This window comes from Mercurialis annua, linkage group LG6 (assembly GCF_937616625.2).
Source record: "Mercurialis annua linkage group LG6, ddMerAnnu1.2, whole genome shotgun sequence".
In the NCBI taxonomy this organism is placed as follows: Eukaryota; Viridiplantae; Streptophyta; class Magnoliopsida; order Malpighiales; family Euphorbiaceae; genus Mercurialis; species Mercurialis annua.
In genome coordinates, this window is record NC_065575.1 from 47,438,259 (window position 1) to 47,454,550 (window position 16,292).

Genomic DNA, 16,292 nt, shown 5'->3' on the forward strand with positions numbered 1-16,292 from the left:
ATACGAGGAATGTAGATACAAGTATAAATTGTGGTTTAGGGTTTCGTCTGATTAATATATATGGTTATACGAATTAATATTATTTTGTTAATGTTTATTAGTACCGTACAAACTCACAAGTTTTAACTGACGTTTTAAAGTTGAACCATTTTCAGGTTTGGTTCAAGTATTTTGAAGATACCTGCCGACTTTCTTGTTCTCGGAGGTATATACATATTTGGATCATAGAGTCGTACAAACATTTTATTCTAGCATATCTGCAGTAGGTAGCAGTAGTCGTTGATGACAGTATTTTGATATAGATGGTGTCAGACTGAGTCGAGTCTGATCGTATTTTGTTGATATTTTTTTATGTTTATATGTATGATGTAGTACGTTGGTACGTTTATGATTATGTGTTCAGATTGGGTTTCCACATACGATATTGTGGAAAGAATGAATCGAGATGCAATACTAAGATAATCAAATTTAGACATGAGAAAACGATAATGCACACATAATATGAAAGATTGGTTTGCGAAAAATTTACAATGATTTTTAAGAAAAGGAATTATGACATGTTTTAAAGGATTGATGTTAAATCTTTAGACTTACTATGGGTTCTGGAGCAATCACTCTCATTTCATAATACCAGTTGCGGCTCATGAATTTGGATCGTGGCATGGATCCGAGCCACGACGCCAACAAACGCACTATAACCTATATTTTTTGCCTTTCAAGTCCAGATTTAACTCTGAATCGCGCATAGATTAAACCAGTAATAGTTTGATGTCTAAAATAACTTTTATGTATTTCTAGCTATTTTCTTTTTTATAATTATATAAGACAGGCATATAAACGTCAAACGCCTTAGACGTTCAAAAGTACCTATAACCTTACATGTATATCATGTTGTATGAGTATATTAGCTTTTTTATTGCTTTGAATGTATGCACAAATCCAATAGTAATAAGATAAGCAGGATAATCAAGTTAATTTAATTCTATTATTAATTTGATCTCTCACACTTCCTCACTAATAAGGATTGCTTTGCAGTAGCCTCTGCCTGCTTAAAGTTCTGGGAAACTCAATATAAGAGCATGGATTGCCTGATCCGAAATAGAAAGAGATAGACGAGAAACAACATCCCTTATGTCAATGACACCAAAGGATCGTACAGTTCCCCAGCGAGACAACAGAAACTCTCAACGGATCCTCAGCGTGCGTATCATAGTACGTCGTCCTCCCCTGAAATGGAACTTTCATACTGGAGCAAGAACTAGCATGAAAGTCGATCTATTACGACAAGCGCGGTTGTTCGTATTTCATTTTATTTTTCCAAGCCAAGCCCCCCTTCTTAAAAAGCACTCACTGAGTTACTTACGGAATATCAAATCTCTTTCGACGCCGAGAATTCTTTATGTGTCTAGGTCGATTAGAGGTTCGGTTTTCTTCTCCCTTTTAGCGTTTTGGGCCCTTGAAAAAAAATAAAGAAACCCGAAATCAAAAAGAAAGAAGAGAAATTTGACCATGTTTCCCGAGAGAGGTCGCTTTCTCTCAGTTCTACTTTTAGTCGACTGCTTGTCACGACCCAAATTATTGAGCCGCGACCGGCGCTAGGGAATGGGAGTGGTAGCTTCAAATCCCGTAGCAAGCCTAAACCACTATACATTTTTCGTAATTATAACATATCATTATATAAAATACATTTTCAGAAATCTTCTTTAAGTATTATAATTGCAATTATCAAAATACCGTATTCTTTTCCTGAAAACGTTTGCGAAACAATACTTAGAAACCAGGGTCATACAACGCGATATCTCATATCCAGCACTGCCCTGTTTTTATTCACAACCATAACCAATTCCTCTCTAGGCAATTGGTATCGAATTCAAACGGATAACATTTCATCGTTATAAACAACTTATTTATAAAATAATATCAGAGTTTATTATACAAAATACAGTTTGAAATTACGTCTTTAATTTAACACTGACACCTACTGACTACTGCAGCTCTAAGGACTTGGATTTTGTGCAAGTCAGAAGACTTCCAACACAAAGGAGATGGTCTGTCTGATCCGACTTCGATTACCTGAAACAAAACACTGTGAGGGGTCAGTATTTTGGGAAATACTGAGTGAGTTCATATAATTACTAAAAAGTATTCAATTAAAACATAAAACAATGCAATAGCATTCAAACCTCACGCAGTTAAGTACAGGGTCCGATTGAAATACTAATCCTCTAATATGCTAATCATATATCATTCAATCAAATCATATAATCACAAAGTTGTGAGTCCAACTCACTGGTGGGTCCAACCCACTAGATACGGGGACTTCAGGTTACACCATAACCGATTGCTCACTCGTATCGAATTCATATCTCAAAGTTGTGAGTCCAACTCACTGGTGGGTCCAACCCACTAGATACGGGGACTCTAGGTTACACCGTAATCGAGTGCTCACTCTCACTCGTATCAATTTCATTGTCCAACTTCGAAATTTACATTCATAATTGTCACGACTCAAATTATTGAGTCGAGACCGGCGCTAGGGAATGGGAGTGGTAGCTCCGAAACCCGTAGCAAGCCTAAAACTACTAATAATTTTTCGCAATTAAAAGTATAATATGGTATATAAAACATTTTCAAAAAACTCTTTTAAATAATATAATTATAGATATTAAAATATCATATCCATGTTTATATTAAAAGTTAGCTGTTTGAAATCATTTCATAAATCTTCTATTAACGTCTACTGACTACTGCAGCTCTAGGATTTCATACTTGTGCAAGTCCAACAATTTCTGGCACAATGGAGATGGTTTGTCTAATCCGACTCCGGCTACCTGAAAACATCAGAGTAAGGGGTCAGTATTTGGGAAAATACTGAGTGAGTATGCAACTTATTATCGGTATTATCAAAATACACATCGCATACTCAAACATATATATCTATCTCAACATAATATGAAAATGACATAACATTCACAAATAACTGATCCGACCGAAACCCTAATCTCAAACTCTTAACTTATCTTGTTCTGAATATTTGAATCAAACTGATCCAAATGGTCCGACCCGGGAGTGTTCACACTCAACCACGTCAGCCGCGACCAATTTCTTAATCTCAAAGTGTGAGTCCAACTCACTGGTGGGTCCAACCCATTAGATACGGGGCTCAGGTTACACCATAACCGAGTTCTCACTCGTATCGCATTCATATCGTATGCGCATTTTGTAATCTCATAGACAATCTAGACACGCTAGACTGAATCAAATACTGGTGATCACACAGTCTATTGACACCCAATAGGTAGTTGGTTTCTTCAGATCGCACACTAGATATTCATATTCAAAACAATGAATATAACAACATTCATATAATCCAATTCATCGAACATAATATCTCATACGAGCAAATCATATAAATGAGATATAATAATAATAATATTCATAATATATGAAAATAACTTTTATAATAATAATACGCGAAAGTAAATTGCCACTCACAGTGACCGCTTTCCGAAATAATATAAAGATCCCATGAACACGAGCTCCATGCGTCGTTTGATCCCTTAGCTATTTCAGTTCATCGGCCTGGTAGCTCGTCGATACATCCATTTCCTATTCACATCATACGTACGTTTAATTCATAAACGTAAACCTTGTACTAATACTCTAAGTTATAAACTCAGATTAATATAATCGTATTTCAAATACGATTCTTAACTTTAATAGTATTCTAATACTTAGTCGAGATATTCGTTATATCTCTTATTCATCGATTCTTAGTCTTAGGTTTCTTATATCTCAAAACCCTAATCGAACACGTTATGTTCGATATCCAAATTTCTCGTTTTCGGGGTCCGTGATTCACTTTTAATGTTCGACGTACTTGAAGTCGGAAATCTAGGTCCTAATGGGGCGAAAACGCCTAATTAGATAGGTTCGAGGGTTGTGCGAGCGCACGAGAGGTTGTGTGCGTTCGCACACCGTGCTTTCGCACGATCCGAAATCCGTCTTCGGCCAATCCCGACATGCCTAATCTTGATTCTGACATGCCCCCATCTCATTTCAACACGAATTCAATTCCAAATTCATCAAAAACGATACTAGAAACGCGATTATAATTCGTTTAATTCGTTAAAATGAAACAACCCTTATTTACTAATTCTCGCAACAAAAACGCCGAGCTTACCTCGATTTGAAGCTTAAAATCGATAGAGAATCGAATTCTGAGAAAATCGATATAAAGAACGCTCGATTTGGACAAGAAACGGCGAAACGGCGACGGATCGTAATCGATCGTCGAATTTCTCTCGTTCTTTCTATAACCTTCTTTCGCTCATCTGATTCCTTCATTTCCTTTACTTATAGCTTGGCTAATTAGCCAGTTTAATCCTTCAATTCTGTAACTTTAACCATTTCTCTTTTAAACTTTCTAATTTAACCAAATGGTTAAATTATCCTTTTAACTCGATTACTTACGTATTATTTATATCCATATAAATAATACTAAGCCAAAATTATTATTTCCCGTCAACAATCTTTAAATTACTACCCTCAACATTTAATTGGCTAATTTGCACTTTGGTCCTTAAACTTTTCAAAAGTTGCAATTTAGCCCAAAACGCATCCGCGTCCAAAACTTTTACCACATGTACTATAAAATATTTCGCGGACCTTGGCGAAATAATTTCCTTTTCCGGGACTTAACTGGTTAAATTACCACTTTAGTCCTTGAACTCTAGTTTGGGACTTTTCTTGACATTTTTCCTTTTAATTTAATTTCCAACTTTAGAATTGGATTAAAATATTAAATTCCGCATAATTACTTTTCAAAGACCGACCTACTAAAGACTTATTTACTTTAATTTCTTGAAATTTATTTCCGATATCGCCACCCTGGCGAATCAGAACTGGACACATGATCCAATTAAATACTTAAATATGTTGGAGTATTACAATAATCAAATTCACAGTTATATCAGATCAAAACTGATTTCAAACATAATCATAATCATATCATGCATATCAAATCATTCATGTTCATAATCATATCATGCATATTCATATCAAAACATTGCATTGAAAGCATTCGATTCAAATATAAAGCAATATCAAATATTTATTTATGTAAATACTTTAAAAGTAAATCATATAAACTCACAGTGACCGCTTATCCAAAAACACTCCGGTGCTCAGAAACGTCTAGCTTCCCGAGCTCCTGGTCTAGCGGCTCCTTGCCTCGCCGGATCTAAAACTATTTCAAATTAATTGACTCATGTCAGAGTCCTATTCTAGGATTGACTCTAAACTCGAGACACGACACATTACTCTTATTAATCATCATACTTCTCACGCGTACATTTCGATAAACGGGTTCTAACTCGTTTATGAATCGTTTCTCTTTCTAACTCAGTTCACGTTTAACCTTATTAGGTTAACAATTCAATAATTTGATAATCAATCGATTCAACCTCGACATGCGAACACAAAACGGGTATCAAAACAACACGATCGAGAAAACAAGGGTCCGGGTGCACGCTCGTGCATTGCGGTGCACGCTCGTGCTTCCGGGTGCACGCTCGTGCTTCTGGCGTGAAAATGCTCCAAACGCGTTAATAACACTTAATCTAAGTTTAAAACACTATAATGCCTCCAGCCAACCATACACATCCACCTTTGTTTTTAATTTCATAGCAGAAACAATGAGGCCTTTTTATTAAAAATAAATTTGTAATAATAGATAAAAATGAAGGAAAAAAGACCTTGTTGAACCAGATATTTGTGGCGGCGGCTACGGCTTGTTCGGGGGAAGTAAAAGGGGAGGCTAATGTCATTTCTTTAGCAAATTTAGTGCTCCCGCAGCATGCCATCAAATCCTTCTCCTCAAACATCATCATTTTTTCCTTTGAGGTACTGATTTCCATTATTTATTTCAAAATAAAAAAACTGGAACTGGAACTGGAACTGAAACTGAAACTGAAACTGAAACTGAAACTGAAACTGAAAGACCGGGTTACTTACCTCCAACTATCTGCTGTTTTCTAACACAAAATAAACAATTCTGTTCTCCAACACAAAAATAAACCACTGCCACTCTTGTTTTCTTATTAATTCTTCTTCTAATCGATCAAGTGTTGGTAAAGGTTAAAACTACCCTCAAGCTTTTTCAAAATTACAAATATAATATAAAATACACCATTAATGATTTATTTATTTTTAAACACACATTAAGGTAGCATTTGGTTCAATAATAAATACCGTGTATTTTACTTTTGACATGATTTATTGTATTTTATATTACAAAAATTAAGTACACATTTATTTCAAATGAAATATTCAAAATTGAATATCATATTTGATGCAATTCTGAATTTAATTTGATACATATATTGATATATACATATATATATATATATATATATATCATAATTCACAATTTTATTTCTCTTATTTGAAAATCAAACAATTTTGATTATTTATTTTTGTTTCCATTGATTTTGGTCCTCACGTTTATTTTTACTGTTATCAACTAAGTCACAATATAAGAAATGCTAGTAGCAATAACTTTGTAGCTAAAATTTGATTGCTGCTAAAACATAATTATATGTATGCTAATAGTCAAGTTATATACATCACTGTAAATATTTGTTGTCATTTGTCAAGTAGTATGCAGCAATTAAAAAATTTATGATATATGTGAAGGGCTTTCATTCTAGTTTTATTTACCTGAAAGCGGGAAGGGGTGTGGGGGTGTCAATTCGATCAAGTTTATGGCAATAGTGTTGATAAAAATTGGAACGGGGTCGTCACCTAATCGTACTAAAAATCTTTTACCGATTAGAAAATCGCACTTGCTTATTGATGCATGTATCGTCGTGCATCAGACCGAATGATTCGGAATTGTAGATACATACAACTCAAGAGACTTGCCTTTTATTGATTTACTGGTATATTATAGGTAAATATGTATCATGTTTTACATGCAATAAAAGATACTCATCTCATTCACATACAATCAAAAAATAATGGCAAACAGAAATGTTGTAAGTGCTGGATAATATTGGAAATACTACAAACATGCATATAGTAAATGATTGACTCTATCTAAATTGGCATGACAAATAGGAAATATATAATTATAAATAAGCATCTAACTTTAATGTTTGTATCAAATAACACATACATTGATTTTATTCAAATACATACATATAATCTAAAACATATGTGAAGTTGAAATTAATTTTATTGAATACATTTATATTAAATTTTTTTGCAGCCACTAATAATATTTTCATGGCAGTTCTAAAATTTCTAAACGTTTAATCTACTGAGACAAAGATGGGCTGTTAAGAACGTAGAGGAGGTAAGATAGGCCGTTAGTCAGATCTAGTATGGATCATACATGGGCGATAATTGGAGTCTCGTTATACGCGATATGGCGAAAAAGACTGATTCAACGAGATATGTCTTGCCTGCATTGGATCGAAACGTAGACGAGCGAGCAGAGCCCAGGAAACAGAGAAGCCCGTGATAGAGCAGTGTAATACCCCAAATGATTAAATTGTCTAATTGGACCACGTGTCCAGTGTTGAGTCGCCGGAGTAGCGATATCAGAAGGATTTCCGAGAAATTAAGATAAATATAAAATTTTAGCAGGACGGTTTCGAAAGGATTGTTGCGAGAGATTTAATATTATATTTCAGTTCTAAAGTTGGAATTAGAAAGGAAAAATATCAAGAAAAGTCCCAAAGTAGAGTTCAGGGACTAAAGTGATAATTTAACCAGTTAAGTCCCGAAAATGGAAATTATTTCGCCAAGGTCCGCGAAATGTTTCGTAGTATTTGTGGTAAAAGTTTCGGGTCGATCGGAGACCTTTTAAAATTTGGACGCGGATGCATTTTGGGCTAAAGTATAATTTTTGAAAAGTTTAAGGACTAAAGTGAAAATTAGCCAATTAAGCCTCGAGAATGGAAATTAGAAGATTTTTGACAGAAAATAATAATTTTAGAATCGTATAATTTATTTGGATATAAATAATACGTACGTAATTGAGTTGAAGTAAATAATTAAACGTTAAGTTAAAATAGAAAATTTAAAAGAGAAACGGTTTAAACAAAAGAAGTGAGGGACCAAAAGAGACATTTAGCCCCATATATATATATATGATCAGCTTTGGATGAGAAGCATCCAGAACCATAACCACGCCAATTTCTCTTTTTCAAAAATTACACTTTAGCCCAAAATGCATCCGCATCCAAATTTTAAAAGGTCTCCGATCGACCCGAAACTTTTACCACAAATAAAATTGTGAATTATGATATAATATATGTATGTATATATATATATGTATGTATGTATATATATATATATATATATATATATATATATGTATATATATGTATCAAATTAAATTCAGAATTGCATCAAATATGATATTCAATTTTGAATATTTCATTTGAAATAAATGTGTACTTAATTTTTATAATATAAAATACAATAAATCATGTCAAAAGTAAAATACACGGTATTTATTATTGAACCAAATGCTACCTTAATGTGTGTTTAAAAATAAATAAATCATTAATGGTGTATTTTATATTATATTTGTAATTTTGAAAAAGCTTGAGGGTAGTTTTAACCTTTACCAACACTTGATCGATTAGAAGAAGAATTAATAAGAAAACAAGAGTGGCAGTGGTTTATTTTTGTGTTGGAGAACAGAATTGTTTATTTTGTGTTAGAAAACAGCAGATAGTTGGAGGTAAGTAACCCGGTCTTTCAGTTTCAGTTTCAGTTTCAGTTTCAATTTCAATTTCAGTTTCAGTTCCAGTTCAGTTCCAGTTTTTTTATTTTGAAATAAATAATGGAAATCAGTACCTCAAAGGAAAAAATGATGATGTTTGAGGAGAAGGATTTGATGGCATGCTGCGGGAGCACTAAATTTGCTAAAGAAATGACATTAGCCTCCCCTTTTACTTCCCCCGAACAAGCCGTAGCCGCCGCCACAAATATCTGGTTCAACAAGGTCTTTTTTCCTTCATTTTTATCTATTATTACAAATTTATTTTTAATAAAAAGGCCTCATTGTTTCTGCTATGAAATTAAAAACAAAGGTGGATGTGTATGGTTGGCTGGAGGCATTCGCATCTCATCCTCAGATCGGCCAGTCGCCTTCCGCTTCTCACACTGCTGCTGAGTTCAGTAAGGGAGAGCAATCCACTGCTTTAGCAACTGCTACAGGTTCCAGTTCCCAGGTTAGATTAGATTTTTTTTTATCCAATGGTGTTTAACATGAGAGGAGATATGTATGGTTTGGTTTCAAGCGCCAGCTATTTGCCTTTGCAGGAACTCTCCGACTGGAATGGTCGGTATAAGCAAAAATTTGGTTTTGTGTTTCTTATATGTGCTTCTGGGCGGACTACTTCTGAAATACTTGCTGAATTGAAGGTATCGTTTCTTTTAGTTCGTACGCATGCATTTACCACTCACTTTGTTTCTACAAGGCTAGCCATGTATCTTTACTGCATTCTGCATGTTTTACTTATACCTATCTCATTGAGATCTCGATGAGGGGGCTTTTTTGCTTATCATGCTGGTGAGTACTTATTAGTTTCCTTTTGGCATGATTGCCTATGTTTTCTTTCAGAAATAATGTTTGGTTAATTTAGCGATTAGTGTTATTTTCCATTTGATAATTTACTTTGGTTTTCTAGGAAGCATGTTTTGTGAAAAGGCAAGAATTAAACTTGATTTTGTACTCTTGTTGTTACTCTTTACTGCTTTTACCCAAACATAGACGACAACAGTACAGGGTAGGTAAAGGAAGTCATTCCCAACTGCTGATCCTCATTTTTGCCTCCCTAAGAAGGACGATCAAATTCATTGTCTCCTGCCTCTACTTTCTACTGATAACGATCCCAATTAATACCTAAAACAGGAGAAACCGGCTTGATGCACCTCAATGAACACAGAATGCTAGTCCAATACTTGATTTTAAATTATAATAAAGAAAAAAAAAACAATGTAGAAATTAGAAAGGCTACACATGAACTACGTACTGTCCCTCTTTACATTTCATTTAGTATATTTAGTGTACCTATATTTTCACATCCCTATGGGTTAGTTTTATGATCCTCTTTGAGTTGGGGATATGTACGTCTTATGCATACGGCATACCACTCGTGGAGGGGGGAAGATAACATAGACGCCCTTTCCTCTTTGAGTAGAATCATCACTTAGAAGTCAACCATATACACAACTAAATGGAGAGTTATTATTTTTTGAGCACTTTTGTCTATTCTTTTTCTCCTACATTGCAACTTTGATCTTGTTTCTCCAGTCCCTTCCTTTAACTAAGTTATTTTTTATTTTGTCATACACAGAGACGGTATGAAAATAAGCCCATAGTTGAACTTGAGATTGCTGCTCAAGAACAAATGAGAATCACAGAATTACGCCTCCAGAAGCTCTTCTCAGCTAAATCTAAAGCTGTATCAACTAGCAGCCAGTGTCTAACAGAGTTTGCAACAAAATTAGGTGTTTATTTTTGTTAATACTTTATAAGAGGCCAGTGCGATACCTTTCTATTTCTTGAATTGACAGGCTCATAGGGGAAATTTTCAAGTTTTTCTTTGTTTTTTGTTCATTTTTGTCTTAGGAAGTACTTTTTTTGGTTGGCTAAATCCATCCTAAAATCCTTGTACAATTGCTTTTTATTTCACTTGGTCCTTGGCAAATTTTTTACAATCCTTTAACTATTTATTTTCTACACATGTGGTCCTTTTAGGCATAAAACGTCATTGTTTCATGCAATTGAAACAACAGCGTTTTTTTTGTAGTTCCATCCATAAAAGGACCATAAGTGTACAAATTAAATAGTGAAAGGACTAGTTAAATGTTAAAAGTTCGGTAAGGACCAAGTGAAATAAAAGCTAATAGTATAGGAACTTTATGATGGGTTTAGCCTTTTTGGTTTAATATGCTGTTCATTGAGTATCTGATTTATATGCGCTCTGTAATTAACAATCTAAGGCCCGTAGAGATGAAACACATGAGATAGTTTGCAACTGCTGATATTCCAGCAAGCGGCATATGGCAACCATAAATTTGGAACACCTCTTGTATTAGGTAAAAGAGTGTTATATAGCATGAATTGTTTTATAGATAACAATGGGGAGAAAAAAGAAGTGCTTATAAGTTCTCGCTTATTGCCAAATACATTTCTGCAACTTCCAATTTTTTCTTGACTTCTTTGATTATTATCCATTCATGAGTTTCGTTCACTGAAAGTATTTGCTAGAGTTTCTTTCACATAGGATTTGATTTGTTATCTATTACTTGCACAAATTACTGACTATATGACCTTATTGGTGGACATTTAGCTGCTGATCTCAATTCTTCATCTGGAGTGGCATCTCAAATTCCAACTCGAAGTCGTCCACCTATTACAACTCATGTCTTAGATATATCTCGGGGCTGTCCAGCTGCTGGTGTTGAGGTGCTTTTAGAGATGTGGAAGGGCATTCAGGCTCGTCCGTTGTTTGGTGAGATGAACGGAGATGGTTGGGCATTTCAGGGGCGTTCAAGTACAGATGCGGATGGGCGAAGTGGTCAATTGATGAAGATTGTTGATGCTGTGAATCCTGGAATATACAGAATTAGTTTCAATACAGGGAAGTATAGTCCATCTGGGTTCTTTCCGTATGTTTCTATTGTATTTGAAATCAGGGAGTCGCAGAATACGGAACATTTCCATGTTCCTTTACTATTTTCACCCTTCTCATTCACTACATACCGAGGCAGCTAGAGTCTTTTTGATGTAGTTTTTGTGCAATTTCTCCATTATGTATGCGTGAAATAATTAATTCATCATACAATTGTTTTTAAAAGTGTATTGTCATCCGGATAGTTGAGGGTTGTGTTTATTAGCAGAAGGTGTGACATTTATTATTGGATAACAACTAACAAGTATATTTATAGTCCATCCCCTTCGCTTGAGGTTTGCCATAAATTTATATTTTGGTATATTGTTTTCTCCAATTGGCTTATTATAATACCTATCATCCACGCAAAAGATATTTGGTACTCATTTACAAGCCTATAAATCTTGTATGCTAATGTTCAACAGAAGAATCGGACTAAACGCAAAACATGCGAGGCACTGAACCACAAGTTTGATGTTGAAGTCCCACAGATGCGACACCTGTCAATAATAATATGAAGGGGAAACTAGATCTTGCTTTTCTGTCTCCTTCTCTAATGTGTGTGTATATATATGTCCATAGATTTTTCATCACAAACATTCTACGTACATACACACATACATTCTCTCGGTTATTTTACAGTGGAATTAAAGGAGATCATAGCGTGAAACTAGAATGCAGGCTGTCAAGGAAAAACTCCACGACATGAGCGCAATGCGCAAGGCCAAGGCAGACGCCAAGGCCGAGGAAAAGGTAATTAAGTAGCTAGGTAGAGAACTTCTAAATAAATATATAGATTTTAAAATTAGCTGATGCGCGCAGGGCGAGAAAGAATTGGCAAAAGCAAGGGTGGAAATTGCTCATGAGGTTCGAATGGCGAGGGAGGCTGAAGCCGAAATGGAGCTTCATGTCGCAAAGGCTGGGGAGAAGGCTCACAAGGAAATTGCAAAACACAATGACACTGGTGCTACCGGAGCTCCCTCTACCACCACCACTCCCACAGGATCAATTATATAACCTGCTAGCTTCAAATTTGTCAGTGCTACTGAATTCATTATTGTAATCCCATCCCATGCGCGATTAATGTACATCTTGTTTGCTATATGTAAATCTATAGATTTATGTACTTCAAAATCAATAATAGTAGTCTATTTTTGAATGGATTAACTGTCTCTTTTAAGGTGTTTGAACAAAGGCTGATAGACGATTAATATTTAATATATATGTAGAGTGTTCAATTTCTTTTTATTTATCGAGTTTGCATGGAAGTCAAATGATAATTATACGTAGTTCTAATCACCTGCAATCAAGTTGTTAGATGTATGATAGTTAATATTAAAATGTAGAACAATAATTCCCTGGCTATGGTTGCAGTATTGGAGTGGAGAACGGTAACAATGTTGTGAGATGGATGAGGTAGATTAGAAAAACAATGCTGCTGAAAAAGTGCACCATTTATTCCTGGAGTAGATTTACCAAAAAAAGAAATGTAGATTTCTTAAGCAAAACAATTACGTACAATCAGCATAAACATATAAATAAGTAATTAATACCAAGGAATATATTATATAAGTAAAGCCTCAACGAGTTGTTTGTTTCTTTGAATGGCAGCCAAAGATGGAACTGATATTACAGCGGTGTACAAAGTTAACCTGCACTGCCAACAATGTGCTCGAGATATCAAAAAGCCTCTCATGAGAATGCAAGGTACTGTTCCTTTCAACTTGTTTTTCTATATTTGAAAACTTTTGTTTTTTGAATTGGCTACTTGTATTTTCTGAGCAGGAGTTCGCAGTGTAGATGTTGATTTTCAGAAATCTGAGATCAAGGTTAAGGGTGTGATCGATGTTATAGAATTTCATAAGAAGGTAGAGAAATTGAGCAAGAAGAAGGTCCAGTTGATACCACCACAACTTAACATCAAAATCGCTGAGAAGAAAGTGGAGGAAACCAAAGTGAGTCATGCAATTTTGTTGTTGTTATATTATGATTAAGATGCTACGTTTCTGAGTCTCTATTCATATTCGAAGGCAACGGTGCACAAGACGTCAATAAAAGTTAACATGCACTGCCGGAAATGCGAGGCTGACCTGCAGAATATGTTATTGAGGCACAAAGGTAAGCATAGCTAGCTAACTGCTAACTGCTAATTGCTAATGCTTAATGATTGCCGTGTTGGGTTTAATTTGAAACACATTTGCAGGTATTTATAGTGTGAAAACAGACTTGAAAACACAAACTTTAATAGTTGAAGGAATTATGGAATCTGACAAAGTGATAGCTTACATTAGGAAGAAGGTGCAGAAGCATGCAGAAATCGTAACCTCAAAACCTGAGAAGAAAGAGGAACAAAGAGAAGAGAAATCCTTGAAGTCGGCTGAAATTGTAGAACTCAAGGCAATACCGTATTTTGTTGATCATTACGTCTATGCTCCTCAGTTGTTTAGTGATGAAAATCCTAATGCTTGCATTATCATTTAATTAGAAACCTCATATATATATATATATATATATATATATATATATATATATATATATATATATATATATATATATATATAATGGTAAATTAAATTCAAACGTCTGCGGGTTGTTGTAATTTTATTCAAAAATTTAAATTTTTGAAATAATAGTCTAATTTTAATATTTTATTATAATTTTAACCATTTTTTTAATCAATTTACTTTTCTCAATTTTTCACCTCAATATGATACATGTTAACTCCGTTTGCCTTTTCCGGTCATTTTTAACTTCAAGTTCGTTTTTTAACATCAAGCATCGAAAAGTTAAAGAATTTATAATTAGATTTTAGCATTACTTTTTATTTATTGAGTAAATCACATAAATATCCTAAAATAGGCTTAGTATTTCATGTGGTACACGTTTTGTTGGTAGGCTTTCAATCAGTACCAATTTTCTCCAAAATATTGCATCAGCACGTACTTTGCTGACGTCAGCGCATCACGCTGACGTCAGCGTGTCACGCTTTAAACTGACCCAACAATGCACCAGTAGGTGCACTGTTTAATTGACCCGCGCATACATTATGCGTGGGTCAGTCCTTAGAGTATTTATTTTGTTCTTTTTTAAAACAAAATAAATAATTCATTTGTATATTAATTTAAAATGCATCAAAAAATTATTTATATAAATTTTTAAAATATAAATACTAATTTTAATTTTTAAAAATACAAATATATTGAATTTTAAAGTTAAAAGTTTACACGAACGGTATAATTTCAAAGATATAATTTTATGAATTGATGCATTATCGATACATACCAAACACGAGTCTGATGCATAAATAATATATTTATCATGTATAATTATGTATCAGATATGTATCTATTAGATATATTTTAAAAAAAATATGTATCATGTATAAATTATGTGATAAAAAAAATATATATATATACCATGTATAAATTACGTGTCAGTTTAATACATTTAAAAACTGTATTTATCATGTATAAAATACTCCCTCCGTCCCATTTAAGAAGGGAAATATCCCATTTTTATTTGTCCCATCTAAAAATGTCATATCGTGTTTTTTTGTGCCAATTTATAGTAAACTTCCACTTTTATCCCTTTAGTTATTTCAATATGCATTAAATGCAACTCAATTTACAATACATTTATTCTATTATTAGGAGAAACCATACTAATTAATAGGGGTAGACATGACAAAATAAAATATTGTCTTATTTTATTAATATTTGTGCAAAACTCATTTGTCCCTTCTTAAACGGGACGAAGGGAGTATGTATCAGCAATGTATTTATTAAATACATTTAAAAAAATATATATATCGTGTATAAATTTAGTAAATAATGTATCTATCATGTATAAATTATGTATCGGAAATATTTTATATATATATTTAAAAACTGTATCTATCATGTATAAAATATGTATCAGCAATGTATTTATTAAATACATTTAAAAAATATAAATATCGTGTATAAATTTAGTAAATAATGTATCTATCATGTATAAATTATGTATCGGAAATATTTCAAATATGTATGAAAAATATATATGTAATATATATAAAAAAATTCTGATACATCTCAGAAATGTATCAAATATATATAAAAAATATATTTATTAAATAACAAGAAAAAGGGTTCGAACTATCGAATATGGATCGCATATGTATCGTATATGTATCAAATATGTAGCGGAGATGTATCGTATATATGTATAACATATGTTTGAACATGTATTAAATATGTCTTCGAGATGTATTAAATATGTATTATGTGGAGATTTTAACCTTTGTTTTAAGTTTTTCAGTGCGAGTGTTGCCAATTCAGATCACAACACAGCTATAATATCAATTAATTACTTTAATTTACTCCAATTATTTTTTTTTTTTTTTTTTACCAAAGATAGAATTCATTGATGAAGAGTAAATTACATTGGAAAGTCATATAACAAAGTTAATATATGATCTTTCAATTTTGATCCAAAATACTAACAAACAACCCAAGATACAAGCAAAAAATAAATCGAAATTAAGCAAATCTAAACATCGATTCCGCATAAAAGGACCGAACAAGAACTTAAGAGTGAAGTTCCGTTGGAGCGGGTCTT

The 16,292-nt window shown here is 33.4% G+C and overlaps 4 protein-coding genes across 9 annotated transcripts; 3 read left to right on the top strand and 1 right to left on the bottom strand.

Moving 5' to 3' along the window:
* Positions 1 to 1,917: 1,917 nt before the first annotated feature.
* On the bottom strand, positions 1,918 to 6,156 carry LOC126687054 (uric acid degradation bifunctional protein TTL-like). 5 transcript variants are annotated; one of them, XM_050381411.2, is made up of 4 exons: positions 6,016 to 6,156; positions 5,757 to 5,976; positions 2,770 to 2,831; positions 1,918 to 2,073 (listed from the first exon to the last, which is right to left on the bottom strand). In XM_050381411.2, the coding sequence occupies exons 2-4, from the start codon at positions 5,916 to 5,918 to the stop codon at positions 2,070 to 2,072; spliced, it is 228 nt and encodes a 75-aa protein (XP_050237368.1). In that variant the 5' UTR covers positions 5,919 to 5,976; positions 6,016 to 6,156; the 3' UTR covers positions 1,918 to 2,069. The 5 variants fall into 5 exon arrangements, 1 of the variants encoding a protein (XP_050237368.1); XR_008790949.1 differs by having other exon boundaries at positions 1,936 to 2,073; positions 5,757 to 5,907; positions 6,016 to 6,149; XR_007644034.2 differs by lacking the exon at positions 2,770 to 2,831 and having other exon boundaries at positions 1,942 to 2,073; positions 5,757 to 5,907; positions 6,016 to 6,139.
* A 2,486-nt stretch (positions 6,157 to 8,642) lies between these two features.
* LOC126687051 (uric acid degradation bifunctional protein TTL-like) lies at positions 8,643 to 12,004 on the top strand. 2 transcript variants are annotated; one of them, XM_050381403.2, is made up of 6 exons: positions 8,643 to 8,755; positions 8,869 to 9,019; positions 9,108 to 9,248; positions 9,340 to 9,441; positions 10,377 to 10,530; positions 11,376 to 12,004. In XM_050381403.2, the coding sequence occupies exons 2-6, from the start codon at positions 8,885 to 8,887 to the stop codon at positions 11,798 to 11,800; spliced, it is 957 nt and encodes a 318-aa protein (XP_050237360.1). In that variant the 5' UTR covers positions 8,643 to 8,755; positions 8,869 to 8,884; the 3' UTR covers positions 11,801 to 12,004. The 2 variants fall into 2 exon arrangements, with proteins under 2 accessions (XP_050237360.1, XP_050237359.1); XM_050381402.1 differs by lacking the exon at positions 8,643 to 8,755 and having other exon boundaries at positions 8,813 to 9,019.
* A 96-nt stretch (positions 12,005 to 12,100) lies between these two features.
* On the top strand, positions 12,101 to 12,863 carry LOC126687055 (late embryogenesis abundant protein 6-like). Its single transcript, XM_050381412.2, has 2 exons — positions 12,101 to 12,449; positions 12,519 to 12,863. Exons 1-2 carry the CDS (start codon positions 12,372 to 12,374, stop codon positions 12,711 to 12,713), a joined length of 273 nt encoding a protein of 90 aa, XP_050237369.1. The 5' UTR covers positions 12,101 to 12,371; the 3' UTR covers positions 12,714 to 12,863.
* A 392-nt stretch (positions 12,864 to 13,255) lies between these two features.
* Positions 13,256 to 14,362, top strand: LOC126687052 (heavy metal-associated isoprenylated plant protein 4). The gene is made up of 4 exons (XM_050381405.2): positions 13,256 to 13,403; positions 13,482 to 13,651; positions 13,727 to 13,814; positions 13,900 to 14,362. Exons 1-4 carry the CDS (start codon positions 13,301 to 13,303, stop codon positions 14,175 to 14,177), a joined length of 639 nt encoding a protein of 212 aa, XP_050237362.1. The 5' UTR covers positions 13,256 to 13,300; the 3' UTR covers positions 14,178 to 14,362.
* Positions 14,363 to 16,292: the final 1,930 nt, after the last annotated feature.